We start from the raw sequence: 16,668 nt of genomic DNA, 5'->3' as shown, positions 1-16,668 counted from the left end.
CAGGGGTCCTATGGCTCATGCTGGGATTGGTTTAAGGGTGTGCTGTCTTGCTGATGCAGCTTGCGGGGCATTTGGTCCCCAGTTGTTTATAGTTGGACACCCTGACCTAACAGATACAATACAAAATGTATTGGTGGGGGGCAGGAGGGAGAAGGAAGGGCAGAAATCACCTTGTCCATTTTCTTGAGGTTTGTTTTTCCTCCAAAATTCGATCTCACGCTGTAGTTCCTCTAGTAAGCATCAAACAAAAGCAGTGTGATTTTTCAGCAATATAGAAATATCACTAGAAATTACTTTCTAATACAAAAAGGTATAATACTGAATTAGAAACTTACGTTCTCGAAGTCCAGGCACCAGTTTGAATATAATTTCTTCTAATGTGTTATCTAGCCTTTCATAGGAAAAAAAATATTTCAAATAAAGAAAAGAACAAATACAACCAAAAAAGATAGCTGAACATTAAAAGTAATTATATGACAATACTCTGGTAAGTAATACATCATTCACAATCCTACAGATTTTAGCAAGGAAAGGAAGAGTGGAAAAGTATTCACATTTATCTCCCTTCAGCCATTCCTGGAACATATTTGTTTTAGACTTGGATACAGTAACAGCAGATATCAGCATTAAAACACAGAGGAAGAAAAGGAGGAAAGAAAAGTGAAAAATCAATCTGTATAAAATATTAATTATAGTATTCAAATTTTTGCCACAAGCAAATCATTGTGTAAAGCAGTTTACTTAATATTTGAAACAAAAATTAGAAAAATTATAAAATGCAGTCAAACAAACCAATTTGAAGATGCTGACCTGTGCACTATATAAGCAAACTTTAAACAACCACTGACCATACTATTTCCCTGTAAATTTCCCATTAACTTTTACCTCATGGACTAAAAAAAAAAAAGCAATGGCATAAAGTATTATAATAAGCATTCTTAAAATTCCCATGACCACAGTAGCTAGGTACCATAAAATACACCAATAGTACTCTAGCTCAAAAGGAAAAAACTAACCCTAATGAAAATGTTCAGAGGATTAATTTACATAGACACACAGACAAATGTTATGTTTAATTAAGTTATGGTTATGGCACATAATAAAAGGAAGGCTGCTTAGAGATAAAGCTCCCTCAAATATATTTTCATTTTTGCATGTGTAAACAGACTACAATAACTGAACCTTGTAGTGAAGTTGTTTGCTCAAATATCTATGAAAAAAGAGAAAATGTTTTTGCTATCATTTCCAGCAGTACAGCTAGAAATTTAGTATCTATGACAGTATTTTCATATAGCAACAAAAGCCATTTATCTAGAATAATCCCACCTACACTGATATGACAAATAGATAATCTGAACATTTTAAAATATATTTGTACTATGGGACTGGAAATCGTAGGCTATTTTAAAAATAATGTAACAGTTCCATAATACATTACTCTATTTTGATTAGAAGACTAAATCCACGGGACCAACTAAATGGTAATATAAAGTGAGGTGCGGATAGATGTAAATGACAGTGTGGCATAGCTTGCACTGATATGGCATTTACAGCCTGTATCTGGATATTCACTAGGCTAAATCCTTGGTTTCTTTTCTGGTTGCTTTGCTATATACACTCATTTGGAACTTGGCTAGTCCTGGATCAAACAGAATGGTGGCCTGGAACCATCACTCAGCTTCCCCTTAGCTACAGTAAGGTAAACTTCACACAGCTGAGGGAGCCACCAGATGTCAAATCAATGCAGGTTAGGCTACTTTATCACTTAACAGTGACAGTTACACCCAACGCTTAGTTTACATCATCTAGCGATATCTGTAAGATTGGCACCTCCTTTGACCAGATTTAAATTGTCATCAGATTCTATTCCCAGTTTTTAGCATCTCCAGGTCAGATGCAGTCTCAGAGAAAAACTATATATTGTACTGCATTTCAGGTTAGGGACTCATACACACAGGCATTGAGGATATATCTTCACTACAGCTTACCATATACTGTGGAGACACTCAGGCCAACGTTAAATCAGCTGGCTCAGATACCAAACCTCACTCTCACAATGCAACTGGATGTAATAAACCCATGCATTGCTGCTAACTTGGTTCTCCTAAAGGCAGTTCAGTTCCACACCAAGATATTAGACATTACCAACTCAAAATGTCAGGCTAGCAAAATAAGCTGTTTGAAATATCATACAAGACGGCATCATCTGAGACCCTTAACTTATGATTATTTTCTTTTTAAAAGTACACCTAATTTGGTACTATAAAGTCAGCAGAAAAAGAAAACTGAGGGACCCAACTTCAGTTTAAGATTGCGTGTGCAAATTTGCAGCAAAAAATTACTTACAAGTCTCTCATAAAGTGCACAGTGGTTCACTTCCTCTTGCTCATGAGGGAAGAAAAGTTAGACAGGAAGAAGATAGAAATGATTTACTGTTGGTGAATGGAGAAAGCCCATTTCAATAGGGAATACTTCTTGTAACTAATATAAAATCTGGAATTCTTATGACAAAATCTATCTCTAATTAAAAAGATCAAATTCTGTCATCAAAGCATCTTGGTCCAAAACCACTATTCAATCTTTTGTACTATGGTCCTGGATTATCATGTTATGTTATGAAGGTAGCTTTGCCACAGCATTTTTCATATTCAGTGCCTCAGTAGATTTCTTCTGGGTCTGATTCAATGAGAAGTAAAGAAATAGTAAGTCTCCAGAATCTCACATAAGCCACTCTAAGTTGTAAAAGAAACTCACAGAGTTGGAGGGAAAACAAAAGTCCCAGCAAGTTGAAACACCCTGTTTTGAACGTTGTCCTCAGAAGCCTGTTAGCCCAGGCCAAGTAACACCAAAGGTCCTTTTATTGTCTCAAGTCTGAAGGCTTGGTTCAACTAGTAAGCACTGCTTCTCCTAAGGTACCACGCTTAGTTGTGTTGGGAAGGGGTATCTTCACTTGGGGTTTCCAAAGACTGACCACCACAGTGAATTTTACTTGCACCTCCATCTGAAAACAAATGAGCTCCTAATTCTTCAGAATGGTATACAAGCCCAGAAAATCCCCCTTCCCCCATTTTAATACTCCACCCTTACTTATAGATGTGAACTCCTTGCCTGGTGCTGTTTATCTTGGGGATAAAGAAATTGTCAGTGCTGCTTAAACTGCAAGAAAACCATCATACTTCCTAAGTTTATGATGTTAGCATGAAGAGTTAGCTTCCTTGTCTATAATTATCTTTACTTTTCAAGTAAGTAAACAAAACAAACAGAGCCACTTGACATTTGTTATGTAAATGCATTAACGTTAATCAGACTGACAGGCAAAAAATTCTAGAAAAAGTAACGTTACATTCTGACTTTTGCAAATAGCAAACGACATGAACCCCCTCCCACCCTCCCAGAAACCTACAGAAAAGGTTTTTTTCAGGTCATTTTTCAGGTATCATTTACAATATTACTGTCATAAGAAGGCTTTGAAAAGCAATGAAAATTTGTAGTGTACCAAACATTCTAAAATGAAAATTATTTTAGATAACTCCAAATCATCTTTTTTGTCATTTGGCACTTCCACTAAAAGCTGAAACAAGACTATATAAAGTTAACTGTAGTTCTCCACCCCACCCTTGTCCAAAAGTTCTCTCAAATAGAACACAATATAAAATAAAACAAGGTAAATATCAGCTTTTTTTTATACCTCAAATTTCTATTTTACCCAAGCAAACAACTCTTTGTTATGAAATATTCTGTAATGTGACAAATTCAAGTATCATTAGTGTTCACTGGCATACACAGAACAAGCTGGCAAAAGGAAGTGATTCAGTATTCATGGCGCACCCTACTGATTTCTGGCACATAACTTTGGTTAGGTTGTGAATACAGGACAGGGCCCATAGTAATTCTAAGAATACAAAAATTGAACACCTCCAAGAGGAAATTGGATGCTTATCTTGCTGAGATCCTATGACCCCAGCTGACTTTCTGCCACTCAGGTGGGGGGGCTGGGCTCGATGATCTTCCGAAGTCCTTTCCAGCCCTAATGTCTATGAAATCTATTGTCTGAGCCCCCAAGGTTTGGAACAGAGTGCTGCTGGAGGTGGCTCAAGCACCTACTTTGAACATCTTCAAGAGACATGTGGATGTTTATCTTACTGGGCTCCTGGGATCCCTGCTGACTTCCTGCCCCTGGGGCAAGGGTCTGGACTCGATGATCTTCCGAGGTCCCTTCAAGCCCTAATGTCTATGTAATCTATGAACAGTTCCCACATTATGGAAGGGCACAGGATTTCAATCAACTTTGTAAGACTTAAAATCCCTGTACAATTAATATTTAGGACACCAATAACTCAGAAATATCTGTATTTCAAAGATCTTGTAAGATCAAATTTGTAACAATATAAAATCAATTAACAGAAATCAATATAAATCAATTCATAGAAAAGTATAGCTGGAAAGGACCTTCACAGGGCATCTAGTCTAAACCTCTGCCTGATCATCCCTATCCAAACCATCCTACACAAATCCATGGTCTAACTTATTAGTAGAACTACACTGTCAACTCTGACACAACCACAAGCAAAGCAGGGGAAAAACAGTGGCCAACGTCCTGATGCTGTGAGGGTTGTTAAAATAAGCTCATAAGTTCCAAGGAAGAGGGCCATGTCTCCCGATACAGGAGGCAAAAATGCTCAGTCTGTACCAATCTGACCACAGGGTAAAATTCCTTCCTGAACCCAAATATGGTGATCAATCTGACCCAAGCAGAGGGGCAAGAACCTACAGGCAGGAACCTCTGGGCTTAAGTCCCAACAAGAGCAATGGCACACTTCAGTCAAAATCCCAAGTTCGACAGTAGTCACACACAATGCTTCTGAGGGAGGTGACTCCCCCACAGCCTGTATAGCAACAGGAGGGGGAAAATATCCCTCCCAGCCCCACGTGGCAACCAGCAAAGCCCAGAAGCACGAAAAATACCTACAGTAGAACACAGACATAGCAATTCTTAAGATCATTCTTGATCAGTGCTTGTCCATCCTCTTCTTGACCACTTCCAGTGATGGATATTCCACAACTTCTGGATAGCTTATCTCACCGCCTTACTGTTCCAACAGTGAAGTGTTTCCTGATATTCAATCTAAATTTACTTTGTTGCAATTTCAAGCCATTGGTCTGCATCCCACTGCAGCAAGAGTGAAAAGGTATTTTTCTCTTCTTTGTGACAGTCCGTCAGATATTTGAAGGCTGCTATGATGTCTCTGTCTTGAATATATTGCTACCAAGGGCTCTCACATTTCCTCTGCCATTTCCCTCAGTATCATCAAAACTTTTTTTGTTCATGGTGCATACCTTATAGACCTATTTGCTTTAAGTTAAACATACATATGCAGTACTTACTGCCATATTGCATGAAATTATTGCATTTTTAGGATATGATATGATAGGCATTCAGAAAAGTCAGAATAAATTATGTACGTTAACCATGTTGTTAACATCAGAAAAGAGATAACACTATTGACTCATTCTTCTTGTTAGTTTAATTTTTTAAAATATTTTAGAATACATAAATAATCTAATAAATTATTGGTTTTATGCAGTCTTTTGGCAGAATAAACCAAGTTACCATAAAAGAGATATCAGGAAGGTTTCCAGAGAAAGTGTCTCTTTCTGCACATCTGGCTAAGCTTTTCTCACCCTGGTTAGAATACATAATGATTTTACAAATGAAGACCACTATGTAAATCAAAAAATGTGTCTTCTGCAGAAGTGAAACTGACAAATTAATTGTGAACTGTATATACTATATAGTATCTTCTGGGTGGACAATCACAATGTGAAACAACTATAAACATTCTTTCTTTATAGACAGATGGACAGATAGATAAAGAAAGCCTTCTACAAAAGGTATATTCCCCCACAAGACTGGAAAGATGGTTCTTAAGACATTCTCTAACAAAATTGGTTAGAGGAAATTAAATTGCATCTTCCCCATTTGCCCATCTAGTAAGTAATTTAAGCATGTTATTCTCCCACAAACTGTTCTACACACTCAAACATCTTACCACAAAGCCTGGAGATCTGTAGTTACCACAAGGGAATTAACAAATACACTCAACTCAGACAAGGCCAATGCCTGATCATTTGTTCATATACTGACATCAAAAGGACATTTTTTCAATGTTGATCATTAGCTCTATCGGTAGAATAACTTACAAAATAACACCGTAGAAAACAATAACAGCATATAAAAAAAATCTTTTTTATTCATATGCAAGGCAAAGGATAGAGAAAAAAGATTATAGTCCACCATGCTTCCTCAAAGATGAACACTCATATCAAACTGGTTTGTTCAGCATGGATCAGGCACTTATTACAGCTTGCCTTAGCTTAGATTATATAAATTCAATTACCAGTGTCATTACCCAAACAAATAACAAATAACATATCCCACATTCTCTCCATTAAGGATTACAGTGGACTATGGTGTTTGGCATCTCAAACAACCTATAGGATTCTATACTTATCTTTTGGCTTCTTCCAATAGTAAATACTTTACAATGTGGAAAATCAGTTATAGACATAAATGTGAACATTTTCCAGGAGTAGCCTCCTCAGTCTCCAAAAGCTACAACCAGTGACTAATGAAGACTGTTCAGTGAAGTAGTTGAGATAGATATTATAGATATGGAAATGTTTTATGCCTCTGACTGCAAGTTATTTTCATCCCTTGTTAGTTCACAAAATTCTGTTAAAATAAATATTTCTCTTGAGACACTAGATTCTTCTGAGATAATCTTCTTTTTTAAATAAAGGCAGTAACTACCTCACATTTATAAGAAAGAGATCAAGAAACACCTCATTAGGAATGGAGGAACTCATTTTTCCTGTAACTTGTGAAGATCCCATTTATGGGACATCATAATTTGCCAGGTTTGTTATTCCTATTTCATAAAATATTAACACTGAAATCCTTTAGGATGAAGAGCACTGTGCGTGCCTTGTACGAAAAGGGGATTTCCAACTAGGTGAGGTCTAAGACCTTGAATGAATCAAAATTCTATAGCTGATTAATCAAACTTTAATGGTGTTGTAGCCCAGTGGGACATATAAAGTTTAATGCCAATTAATTTACTAGCCTAAATCAAATAATCATCTGCATAGGTAAACATACTATATGCAATCCCGTTGAACCAGTTAACTGGAAAAGGGAAACTCTTTGGAAATCTGATCCAAGGCTGTAAGAAACAGAGATAACAGACTTAAAATGCAGACACAGAAATGGCAGTTTCTGAAATGCTTTTCAGGGAATATATCAAGTTTGTACCACTACTCTTTTCCTAGTTACAATATAAAACTTCTTGTTTCTAACATGGATGATCAAAAGTCTTTCTCCTTTTAAATTATCTTAATCTGTATAGAGGTCTGTTAAGATAACAATTTTCACTTTTCTGCCCAAACATCTGAAGTCAGGAAAGAAATACAAAGGATGAGAGGGAGAGCTTTATTGAAGGGTTAGGGCTAGGTTTTTAGCTACTTCGCTGGTTGTATAGTACTGTTCTGCTATACTTTAGCCATAGTTGGGTATCCAGTTCATTTTTATTTTATTTTTTTTAAATTAAGGATATCAAGAACTTACACATAGAAGTGTTTTTTAGCATTTGTATAGATTCATAAAATGAAATTTCCTCAGAATAAAAACCGTATTAAGGAATTTTAAAAAAGCACCATTCCATATATTTAATCAAACTTTGTTTAATGCCGTCTTACCTTAACATTTCTAATGGATTGGTCTCGTGCACCTGATTGCCACATCTGGGGCAATCATTACTGTCTTCAAAGTGCTGAACAATACAAGTCTTACAAACTGTACAAAGCAAAAATAAACAGTGTTAGGCAAAATGTGAACAATGCAGCACTTTTAGATCAAGAAAATATTATTGTTCACAAATGACCTACTATAAAAAAACAACCAGACAAAAACAAAACAAAACAAACAGGCCAGTGTTAACTAGATAATGTAGCAAAAACTAGAGAGGTAACAGACAACGTACTCTTTTGTACTGTCCTGTTCCCCAAAGTCATGACTAGCTCTGCTCTGTGATTATATTATTGTATTGAGTCAATCAGAACAGGTTAGGCAAGTTCTAGTTCTAATTTTAATTCTTGTTTTTATAATCCTCACAACATTACAGAATGCATAATCACACCACTTAGTCCTTAATCAAGGTCCAAGACAGAGTGTAATGAAAACTACAGTACAGCAGGAGCTAACCATGATTTTAAATCTGTTTTTGAAAATTCTAGAATTCTCAAAAATCTGGCACTTTTTAAAAATACACTACATCGGGGAGTAGCGGTAGCTGGTTCTGGAACAGCGGCTGCACGTGGAGCGGCAGTGCAGGGTGGTGGATGCAGCTGCTGGGTACAAGCTTCCCCCTCCGTGTCCAGGGTGGCGGGGGTAGGGGGAGGGGAAAGGTAGCGGCAGGTGGTTGCAAAGCAGAGGCTGCATGTGGTTTAAAAAATCTGGAATTTTCAAATTTCCAGCAGGTGCTAGGTCCCAAAGAAGCCGGATTTATAAGGTTATACTGTATCTTTGCTCTTTTAGAAAGTATTAGATAAAATTAAATATATAACAAAAGGGTCCCAAATGTAGAAGCAAGTTATGTTTCTTCTAAGATGTAAAGGCCTTCAATATTAGTGATGTCAGGACTGATGAATATCAATATATGAATCTTAATATCCAGAACAGATTCATTGATACTGCATTAAAAACCCAACAATGTCATTTAATCCTATAAACTGTTACTAAACCAAGCACAGTATTGCAACATGTTTTCTTCTAAACACAATTAACTACAGACTTTACTGTCATTAATACTAAAAATGATACAAAACTTGTTAAGACCTGATAGGTTGGTTCTTACATGTGTAATTTTTCACCTATACTGAAATAACAATTGCAAATAGTTTAACAAATGGACATAAGTAGTGTTGGCAATTCCAGTATAGCTTCTGCTGATATAACTTAAAAGTTTTACCATCCAAAGACCCAAGACCACTTCTAAAAAAAATTGCTAAAAACTATGGACATAGAGATTTCTGAGGAACTCCTAAAATCTTCACAAAAATAAGAAGTCAAACATTTAATAATTTGGGCAGCCAGTACAGCAGGCCAACTGGACATTCAGGAAAGTTAAAGCAAATTAACTAAAGTTGTGAAGTTAATGCACATACATTAACGTGTATTAAACCTGTGTGTGGACACTAACAGGGATTCAGTACACTTTAACTTGTGTACATTAAACTTAATAGCTTTAGCTCAGCAGCCAGAAACATTAGAGATGCAGGTGGGAACAAGTTGGATAGGGTCCAAAACGGGTTGGTGCTCCAACCTGATTGCCACTGTTGCTTCTCCCTGGTCCCCTGCTGTATTGATAGAACATATGAATGTTATGAAATTAGAGATCCACATCTGTATACTAGCTGATGAGCATATTTTCTTTCCAGATACATTTAGCAATTTAGTTCTGTTAGCGGCATTTTATATGAATGGTGTATAGTTATGACAGTGACTGAAGAACAAGTGAGAGAACAAGGAGGTACCAGCAGTCAATACCGTTTACTAAGCTTGCATCTTCTGATAATGTAGTGCCACAGAACTTGGCAAGTTCTAACAACACTTCACTGATAGGTGTTACTATTCTCTGTGGTAATGAAAAAAGATGCATATATAATAATCTGTATTTTTTACTGACTTTTCCTACTGGGAAGTGTGAATTCTCAGCCATTTTTCTGAAAAGATCTGGAAAGCTTTTATAATCATCAAAGATAACAATGAAGACAGTTACTTTATTGGGAGAAGACTGAGATAGAGTTGCTGAAGGAAGATTGGTTAGAGCATGTTGCTTTTCTTTTAAAGTAAACTGTTGGTGATGTTGAGGAGAATGCTGAGGCTGAAGATTTCTGAGGTCTGTAAGATCCAATGGATGCGCTGAATTGAGATCTGTGCATCTGAAAGAACAGGGCATTTAATGTGATGATAATACCATGGAATCCAGTGCAACCATTAGCAGCATCTACATGAAAATTAAGTTGAAGGCTATATACAGGATATTTTCTGTCTGTTCGGTCTTTCTACCCAAGAAAAATATTCGAGCTGAATTTCTGGTGAAAAGCAGGGTGTTAAGTGAATGATGATCCTTGTCTGTCAACTTTGAAGGCAGATGAAAATGATGAACAAGAACATTTTTTTCACAAATGGAGAAGCTGCTCTCTGAGGAGCTCCTGTTTCTATATGAACACGGGTATGGCAAAGGTAGTAAAGATGTTTTAAAAGCTGTCTTACCAGAAACTAAGGATGGACAAAACTTCTAACTGAAAAATGGCTTTTCCTAAGCAAACAGGACAATGACCACTGTAAATGTCATTGGGAATAGTGTAGATTCTTGTGTTGAGTTTGCATTCTTTTGCCTCGCATTACAGTAGCTTTAGTAGGCCTTTGGGTGTATTAAGCAAGGCCAAATGAGCCTAATTTTTTCAGAAAAGACTAGCCAGTCTTAAGACATCAAATCTTTATTAAGGGTTCAGGTCAGTGTGATGTAATTCAACCAACAGGAAGACACAATTACATTTCCTTTCTGACCAAATATGTCAAAAAATTTTCATCAAGTCATGCTATAAGCCTTAGTTTAAGGAAGGGGATAAAAAGGGGGCTCAGTGCTCTGAGATGACTTCCTCTGTCATCCTTTGCCAATACTCCTGTCTGCAGGCATAACAAAGATCCAGCACCCCTTAGAAATTATTCTCTCACTTCAGATAAAACTCCCTTACCTGGCTGGCCACCAGTTACAAAAAACGTAGAATTTTAAGATGCATAGATTCTAAGTTGTAAAAGCCTGCTTATTTCTGCTTGAATCATAAAATTATATCCAGATGTATGCTGTGCTGTTTTTTATTTTCATAGATTTCATAGACATTCGGGCTGGAAGGGACCCCGAAGGATCGAGTCCAGCCCCTTGCCCCAGGGGCAGGAAGTCAGCAGGGATCATAGGATCCCAGCAAGATAAACATCCAAATGCGACTTGAAGGCGTTCAAAGTGGGTGCTTGAACCACCTCCGGCAGGAGTCTATTCCAAACTTTGCGGGAATGGACAGTAAATAAGTTCTTCCTTATGTCCAACCTGAATCGGTCGTGGTGGACTTTGTGACCGTTCAATCTTGTCATACCTTGGGGTGCTCTGGGGAACACACGTTCCCCCAGATCCTGGTGAACAGCCCTGATAAACTTGTAGGTGGACACCAGATCACCCCTGAGCCTGTGATTTTCCAGGCTGAAGAGTTCCATGGCTCTCAGCCTCTCACCATAAGGTCTGTTTTCCTGACCTCTGATCATGCGCGTGGCTCTCCTCTGCACTCTCTCAAGCTTCTCCACATCCTTTTTGAATTGTGGGGCCCAAAACTGGACGCAGTACTCCAGCTGCAGCCTCACCAAGGCCAAATACAATGGGAGAAGGACGTCCTGGGATTTGCTTGAGAAGCATCTATGGATGCAAGCCAGTGTTTTGCTCGCTTTACTAGCTGCAGCATCACATTGAAGGCTCATGTTCATCTTGTGGTCAATCATGACCCACAAGTCCCTTTCATCTGTAGTGGTGACCAGCATATCACTGCCAAGCCTATACGCATGCTGCAGGTTTTTCTTCCCAAGGTGGAGAACCTTGAATTTTTCGGTGTTAAACACCATCAGGTACTCATCAGCTCATTTCATGAGCCTGTCAAGATCTGCCTGGATCATCCTCTTGTCTTCTATTGTGGATGCTTTACCCCAGAGTTTGGTGTCATCGGTGAACTTGGCCACCCCGCTGCTGACACCAATGTCTACATCATTGAAGATGTTAAAGCGTGTAGGCCCTAAGACAGAGTCTTGAGGGACCCCACTAGTCACAGGGCACCACGATGACTGACATCCGTCAACCACCACACTCTGGGTCCTGCTGCAGAGCCAGTTCCCCAGCCAGCGGACCTCACCCAGTGGTGAGGTCGAGGCTGCGGTTAGCCAGTTTTGCCAAGAGGTGATTGTGGGATACCAGATCAAAGGCTTTTTTAAAGTCAAGATATATGATATCAATCTCTTCCCCCTTGTCCAGGTGATAGGTCACCTGGTCATAAAAGGAAATGAGATTGGTCAAGCAAGACCTACCCACAACAAACCCATGCTAGGTATCCCTCAGGATATTGCCGTCAGCTAGTCTGTTAAGGATGATAATCTTTTCTAAGACCTTCCCCAGGATAGAGGTCAGGCTGATGGGCCTGTAGTTTGCGGGATCTACTTTCCTTCCTTTTTTAAAGATAGTGCCCGATTATTGGAAGAAGGCCAATGTCATGCCTTCACCAGAGCACCAGTTCTCAAAGATCTGTGCCAGGAGCTGAGCTATGATGCTAGCCAGCTCCTTGCGCACCCTTGGGTGTAAACCGTCAGGGCTGGCTGACTTGAAGGTATGCAGTCTGTCAAGGTGTTCCTTCACTAGGTCAGCACTGATGGAGGGTAAGGAATCTCCCTCACCTGGGCATCCTTGACCCACAGTGGGCAGGGACATCCCATGGGACGGGTGAAAAACTGACACACAGTACCTATTTAGCAAGTTTGCTTTTTCATGGGCATCAGTTGTCAGTTGTCCCATCTGGTTTAGCAGGGGCTCAATGTTGCCCTTGCTTTTCCTCCGGCTCCCCACATACATTAAAAATGACTTTTAATAGTCCTTGATATTTGTAGCTAGCTGGAATTCCATCGCAGCCTTGGCTTTCCTGGTTTGCTCTCTGCAGGTCCAGATCAGAGCAGAGTATTCCTCCATGGTGGTGGCTCCAGTCCTCCATCCTTTGTAGGTCTTCCTTTTAAGACGCAGGAGGTCTGCTAGTTCCCTGGAGAGCCAAGGGGACTGCTGTGCCCTTTTGCTGCCTTTCTTTCGAGACGGGATAAACTTTGCTTGCAATTTGTTAGCAATATTCATAGTTGGAAAAATCCAGTCATTTGCTTCGCCATATACTACATTGGAGAATGTGTTTTGTATGGTAATGGAGCTGCAAAGGAGACCTTCAGTCCTCCTAGACCAGCATTTCTCAACCTGTGCGTCACAACCCAAAAGTAGATTCTTTAAAAATGGACTCTCCTTTAGAGGAGAAAAATGTGGGAAACTGTGCGTTCCCCTTGCAGGTTGGCAGAGTTCCAGCGGTGCGTTCCTCATCTCCACCCTGTTCAGGGGCACAACCTGGGCCTTGGCAGATGTGGCAAGTCCTGCTGCCCTCAGGCATGCAGTGGGGCTGGGTTGGCATAGTGGCTGGACATGCTTCCCAGCAGCTCCTTCAGGTTGCTGCTAGCCCCAGCCCCGCTGCCTGGGCATCCAGGCCCATCCATCATGGGGGGGCAAGACCTGTGCAGGCAGGGCATGCAACTAGGTAGATGGGATGGGACCACAGATAAGCTGGGCTGGGATCACAGGGCAGGATTGTGGTGTGGTGACAGCGTGGGGCTGGGGCCCGGGCCAGAGCTGCTGATACACTGTATGTACAACTCTATGATGGGACTGGCTCTGCAGGCAATGGATCGCAGCTCTGACCCACACTGCCATGGCCTGCAATCCCACCCTCAGCCACCAGTCCCGCTCTCAGATGAGCACAGATCAGAGCCACTTAAGAGTTTTGGAGAGCTGTTGGGGAGAGGGGTACTGAGCCAGCCCATGACAGTTCACCAGACATCTTGTGGGAAGAGTGTTTGGCCAAATCTGAGTGGTTGCAAAGCTTCCTCATGTGCGTGGATGAGCTCTGATCCAAGGAGTCTACGGACCAACGAGAGGTAAAGCGCTGCTCAACCTGGTACTGGCAACTGGGGATGACCTAATCAGCGACCTAATAATCAAAAGGAAGCTGGGTGACAGCAACCACAAACTGATCACCTTCACCATCTGCCGAAAAGCTGGCAAGTCAGGCAGCAATACAGAAGTCTTTGACTTCAAGAAAGCTGACTTCGACAAGCTCAGGAGGCTCATCGGTGAGGCCCTAAGGGACCACGACACCAAGGGGAGGGGAGTTCAGGAAGAGTGGTTGCTCCTCAAGGGAGTGAGTGATCCTAGATGCACAAGCTAAGTCTATTCCTTCTTGGAGGAAAGCCAGCAAAAGGGCACAGCAGCCCCCTTGGCTCAGCAAGGAACTAGCGGAAATCCTGCATCTAAAAAGAAAGACCTCCAAAGGATGGAGGACGGGATCCACCTCCAAGGAGGAATACTCTGCACTGGTCCGGACCTGCAGGGAGCAAACCAGGAAAGCCAAGGCTGCAACTGAACTCCAACTAGCTACAAGTATCAAGGACAATAAAAAATCCTTTTTTAGATATGTGGGGAGCCGGAAGAAAAGCAAGAGCAACATTGGACCCCTGCAAAACCAGATGGGACAATTGCCAACTGATGCCCAGGAAAAAGCCAACTTACTAAATGAGTACTTTGCATTGGTCTTTCACAAGTCCCATGGGATGCCCCTGCCCATCATGGGACAGGGAGGCCCGGGTGAGGGAGATTCCTTGCCCTCCAACAATGCTGACCTCATGAAGGAACACCTTGAGAGGCTGGACACCTTCAAATCAGTCGGCCCTGATAATCTACACCCCAGGGTACTCAAGGAACTGGCTAACATCATAGCTCAGCCCCTGGCATGGATGTTCGAGAGCTCCTGGCACTCTGGTGAAGTGCCCGAAAACTGGAAGAAGGCCAATGTGGTGCCTACCTTCAAGCAAGGGAGAAAAGTAGATCTGGCAAACTACAGGCCCATCAGCCTGACCTCTATTCCGGGGAAGGTCTTAAAAAAGATTATCAAAGAGGCCATTCTTAATGGACTGGCCAGTGGCAACATCCTGAGGGATAGCCAGCACAGGTTTGGTCAAGCAAGACCTACCTGCAACAATCTTATTCCTGGCTAAGATATTGGCTCCGTGGTTGGACCCAGAGCGTGGTGGTTGACAGAAGTCAATCATCATGGTGCCCTGTGACCAGTAGGGACCCTCAAGGCTCTGTCTTTGGACCTATATTGTTCTACATCTTCATTAATGATGTGGTCATTGGAGTCAGAAGTGGACTGGCCAAGTTCGCTGACAACACCAAACTTTGGGGTAAATCATCCACACCTGGGGACAGGACAGCAATCCAGGCTGACCTTGACAGGCTTAGGAAATGGGCGGGCGAGAACCTAATGGTGTTTAACACCAAAAAATGCAAGGTTCTCCACCTTGGGAAGAAAAACCTGCAGCATGCTTATAGGCTCGGTAGTGCTACGCTGGTTAGTACTACGGATGAGAGGGACTTGGGGGTCATGACTGACCACAAGATGAACATGAGCCTTCAGTGTGATGCTGCAGCTAGTAAAGTGAGCAAAACACTGGCTTACATCCATAGATGCTTCTCAAGCAAATCCCAGGATGTCATTCTTCCATTGTACTCGGCCTTGGTGAGGCCACAGCTGGAGTACTGCATCCAGTTTTGGGTTCCACAATTCAAAAAGGATGTGGAGAAGCTTGAGAGAGTCCAGAGAACAGCCATGCACATGATCAGGAAAACAGACTTCACAACAACAGGCTGAGAGCCATGGGACTCTTCAGACTGGAAAAGCACAATCTCAGGGGTGATCTGATGGCCACCTATAAGTTTATCAGAGGTGACCATCAGGATCTGGGGGAACGTTTGTTCACCAGAGCACCCCAAGGGATGACAAGGTCGTATGGTTATATACTCCTGCAAGACTGTTTCAGACTGGACATAAGGAAGATTTTCTTTACTGTCCAAGCCCTTAAGGTCTGGAATAGTCCGCCATCGGATGTAGTTCGAGCACTTACTTTGAACACCTTCAAGAGAAATTTGGATGTTTATCTTGCTGGAATCCTATGCACCCAGCTGACTTCCTGCCGCTGGGACAGGGGGCTGGACACAATGATCTTCCGAGGTTCCTTCCAGCCCTAATGTGTATGAAATCTGTGAAAACTCCCTAAGTGGCCCTCAGGCCCAAATAAATTGCTCATCCTTGTGCATATTCCCTGCAAAGAAAAAAAAAACAACCCCAAAACAGTTTGACTAAAATTTCATGCAACTAGCTTAAAACACTAGGACAGCTTATACAGTTGGAAAAAATACTGAACTGTAAATTATTATTGATATTATCTAGAATAACTTTTGCTTTTTCACCCATAACTATGCTGCCATTAGGAACTGTCTAGAAGTAGCAGCTGATGTTCTACCTCCAAATCTTTGCACTCACCTAAATAGATATATAAAAGTATGTCAGTACTGCTACCCATATCAACACCAAAGGAATAAAACATCACTGATAGTAAGTATATGTGCACATATATATGTAGACATGTGTTTAAGCTTAAAGAAACTAAAATGATGTACAAGTGAAGGGAAAGAGGCTTCTAAAATGCTGATTAGTAAGGTGTCTAATCATTAATTCTAATTACATTTTTTTCCCTGGAACAAGTGGCCGGCTTTTATTATATATATTTTTCACGCAATTTTCTATTTCTACAAAAATACATTTTCAACATATTGTGTGCTATGGGCCAAATTCGATAGGCATACCGATATGTCAATCCATACTGTATTGGCACTGATAAAAGGAAAATTTACATTATTGGCAATTGCC

General features: G+C 40.7%; 1 protein-coding gene across 10 annotated transcripts in view; it reads right to left on the bottom strand.

Moving 5' to 3' along the window:
• PCGF5 (polycomb group ring finger 5) overlaps positions 1 to 16,668 on the bottom strand; it is a 114,752-nt gene that overhangs the window by 24,447 nt on the left and 73,637 nt on the right. For all 10 annotated transcript variants that reach the window (XR_009463075.1, XR_009463073.1, XR_009463076.1 and 7 more), the window contains 3 exons: positions 7,756 to 7,852; positions 336 to 391; positions 171 to 230 (listed from right to left, as the gene is read on the bottom strand). Coding sequence is in view for 6 of the 10 variants with exons in the window: in XM_059729961.1 (XP_059585944.1) it covers positions 171 to 230; positions 336 to 391; positions 7,756 to 7,852 (213 nt within the window). In the remaining 4 variants the exon portion in view is untranslated. The remainder of the gene's footprint in view (positions 1 to 170; positions 231 to 335; positions 392 to 7,755; positions 7,853 to 16,668) is intronic.

The sequence above is a fragment of the Alligator mississippiensis genome, chromosome 6 (genome assembly GCF_030867095.1).
Source record: "Alligator mississippiensis isolate rAllMis1 chromosome 6, rAllMis1, whole genome shotgun sequence".
NCBI classification, from domain to species: Eukaryota; Metazoa; Chordata; order Crocodylia; family Alligatoridae; genus Alligator; species Alligator mississippiensis.
Note: the sequence above shows the minus strand (reverse complement) of the source record. Positions and strands in the feature narration are given on the sequence as shown.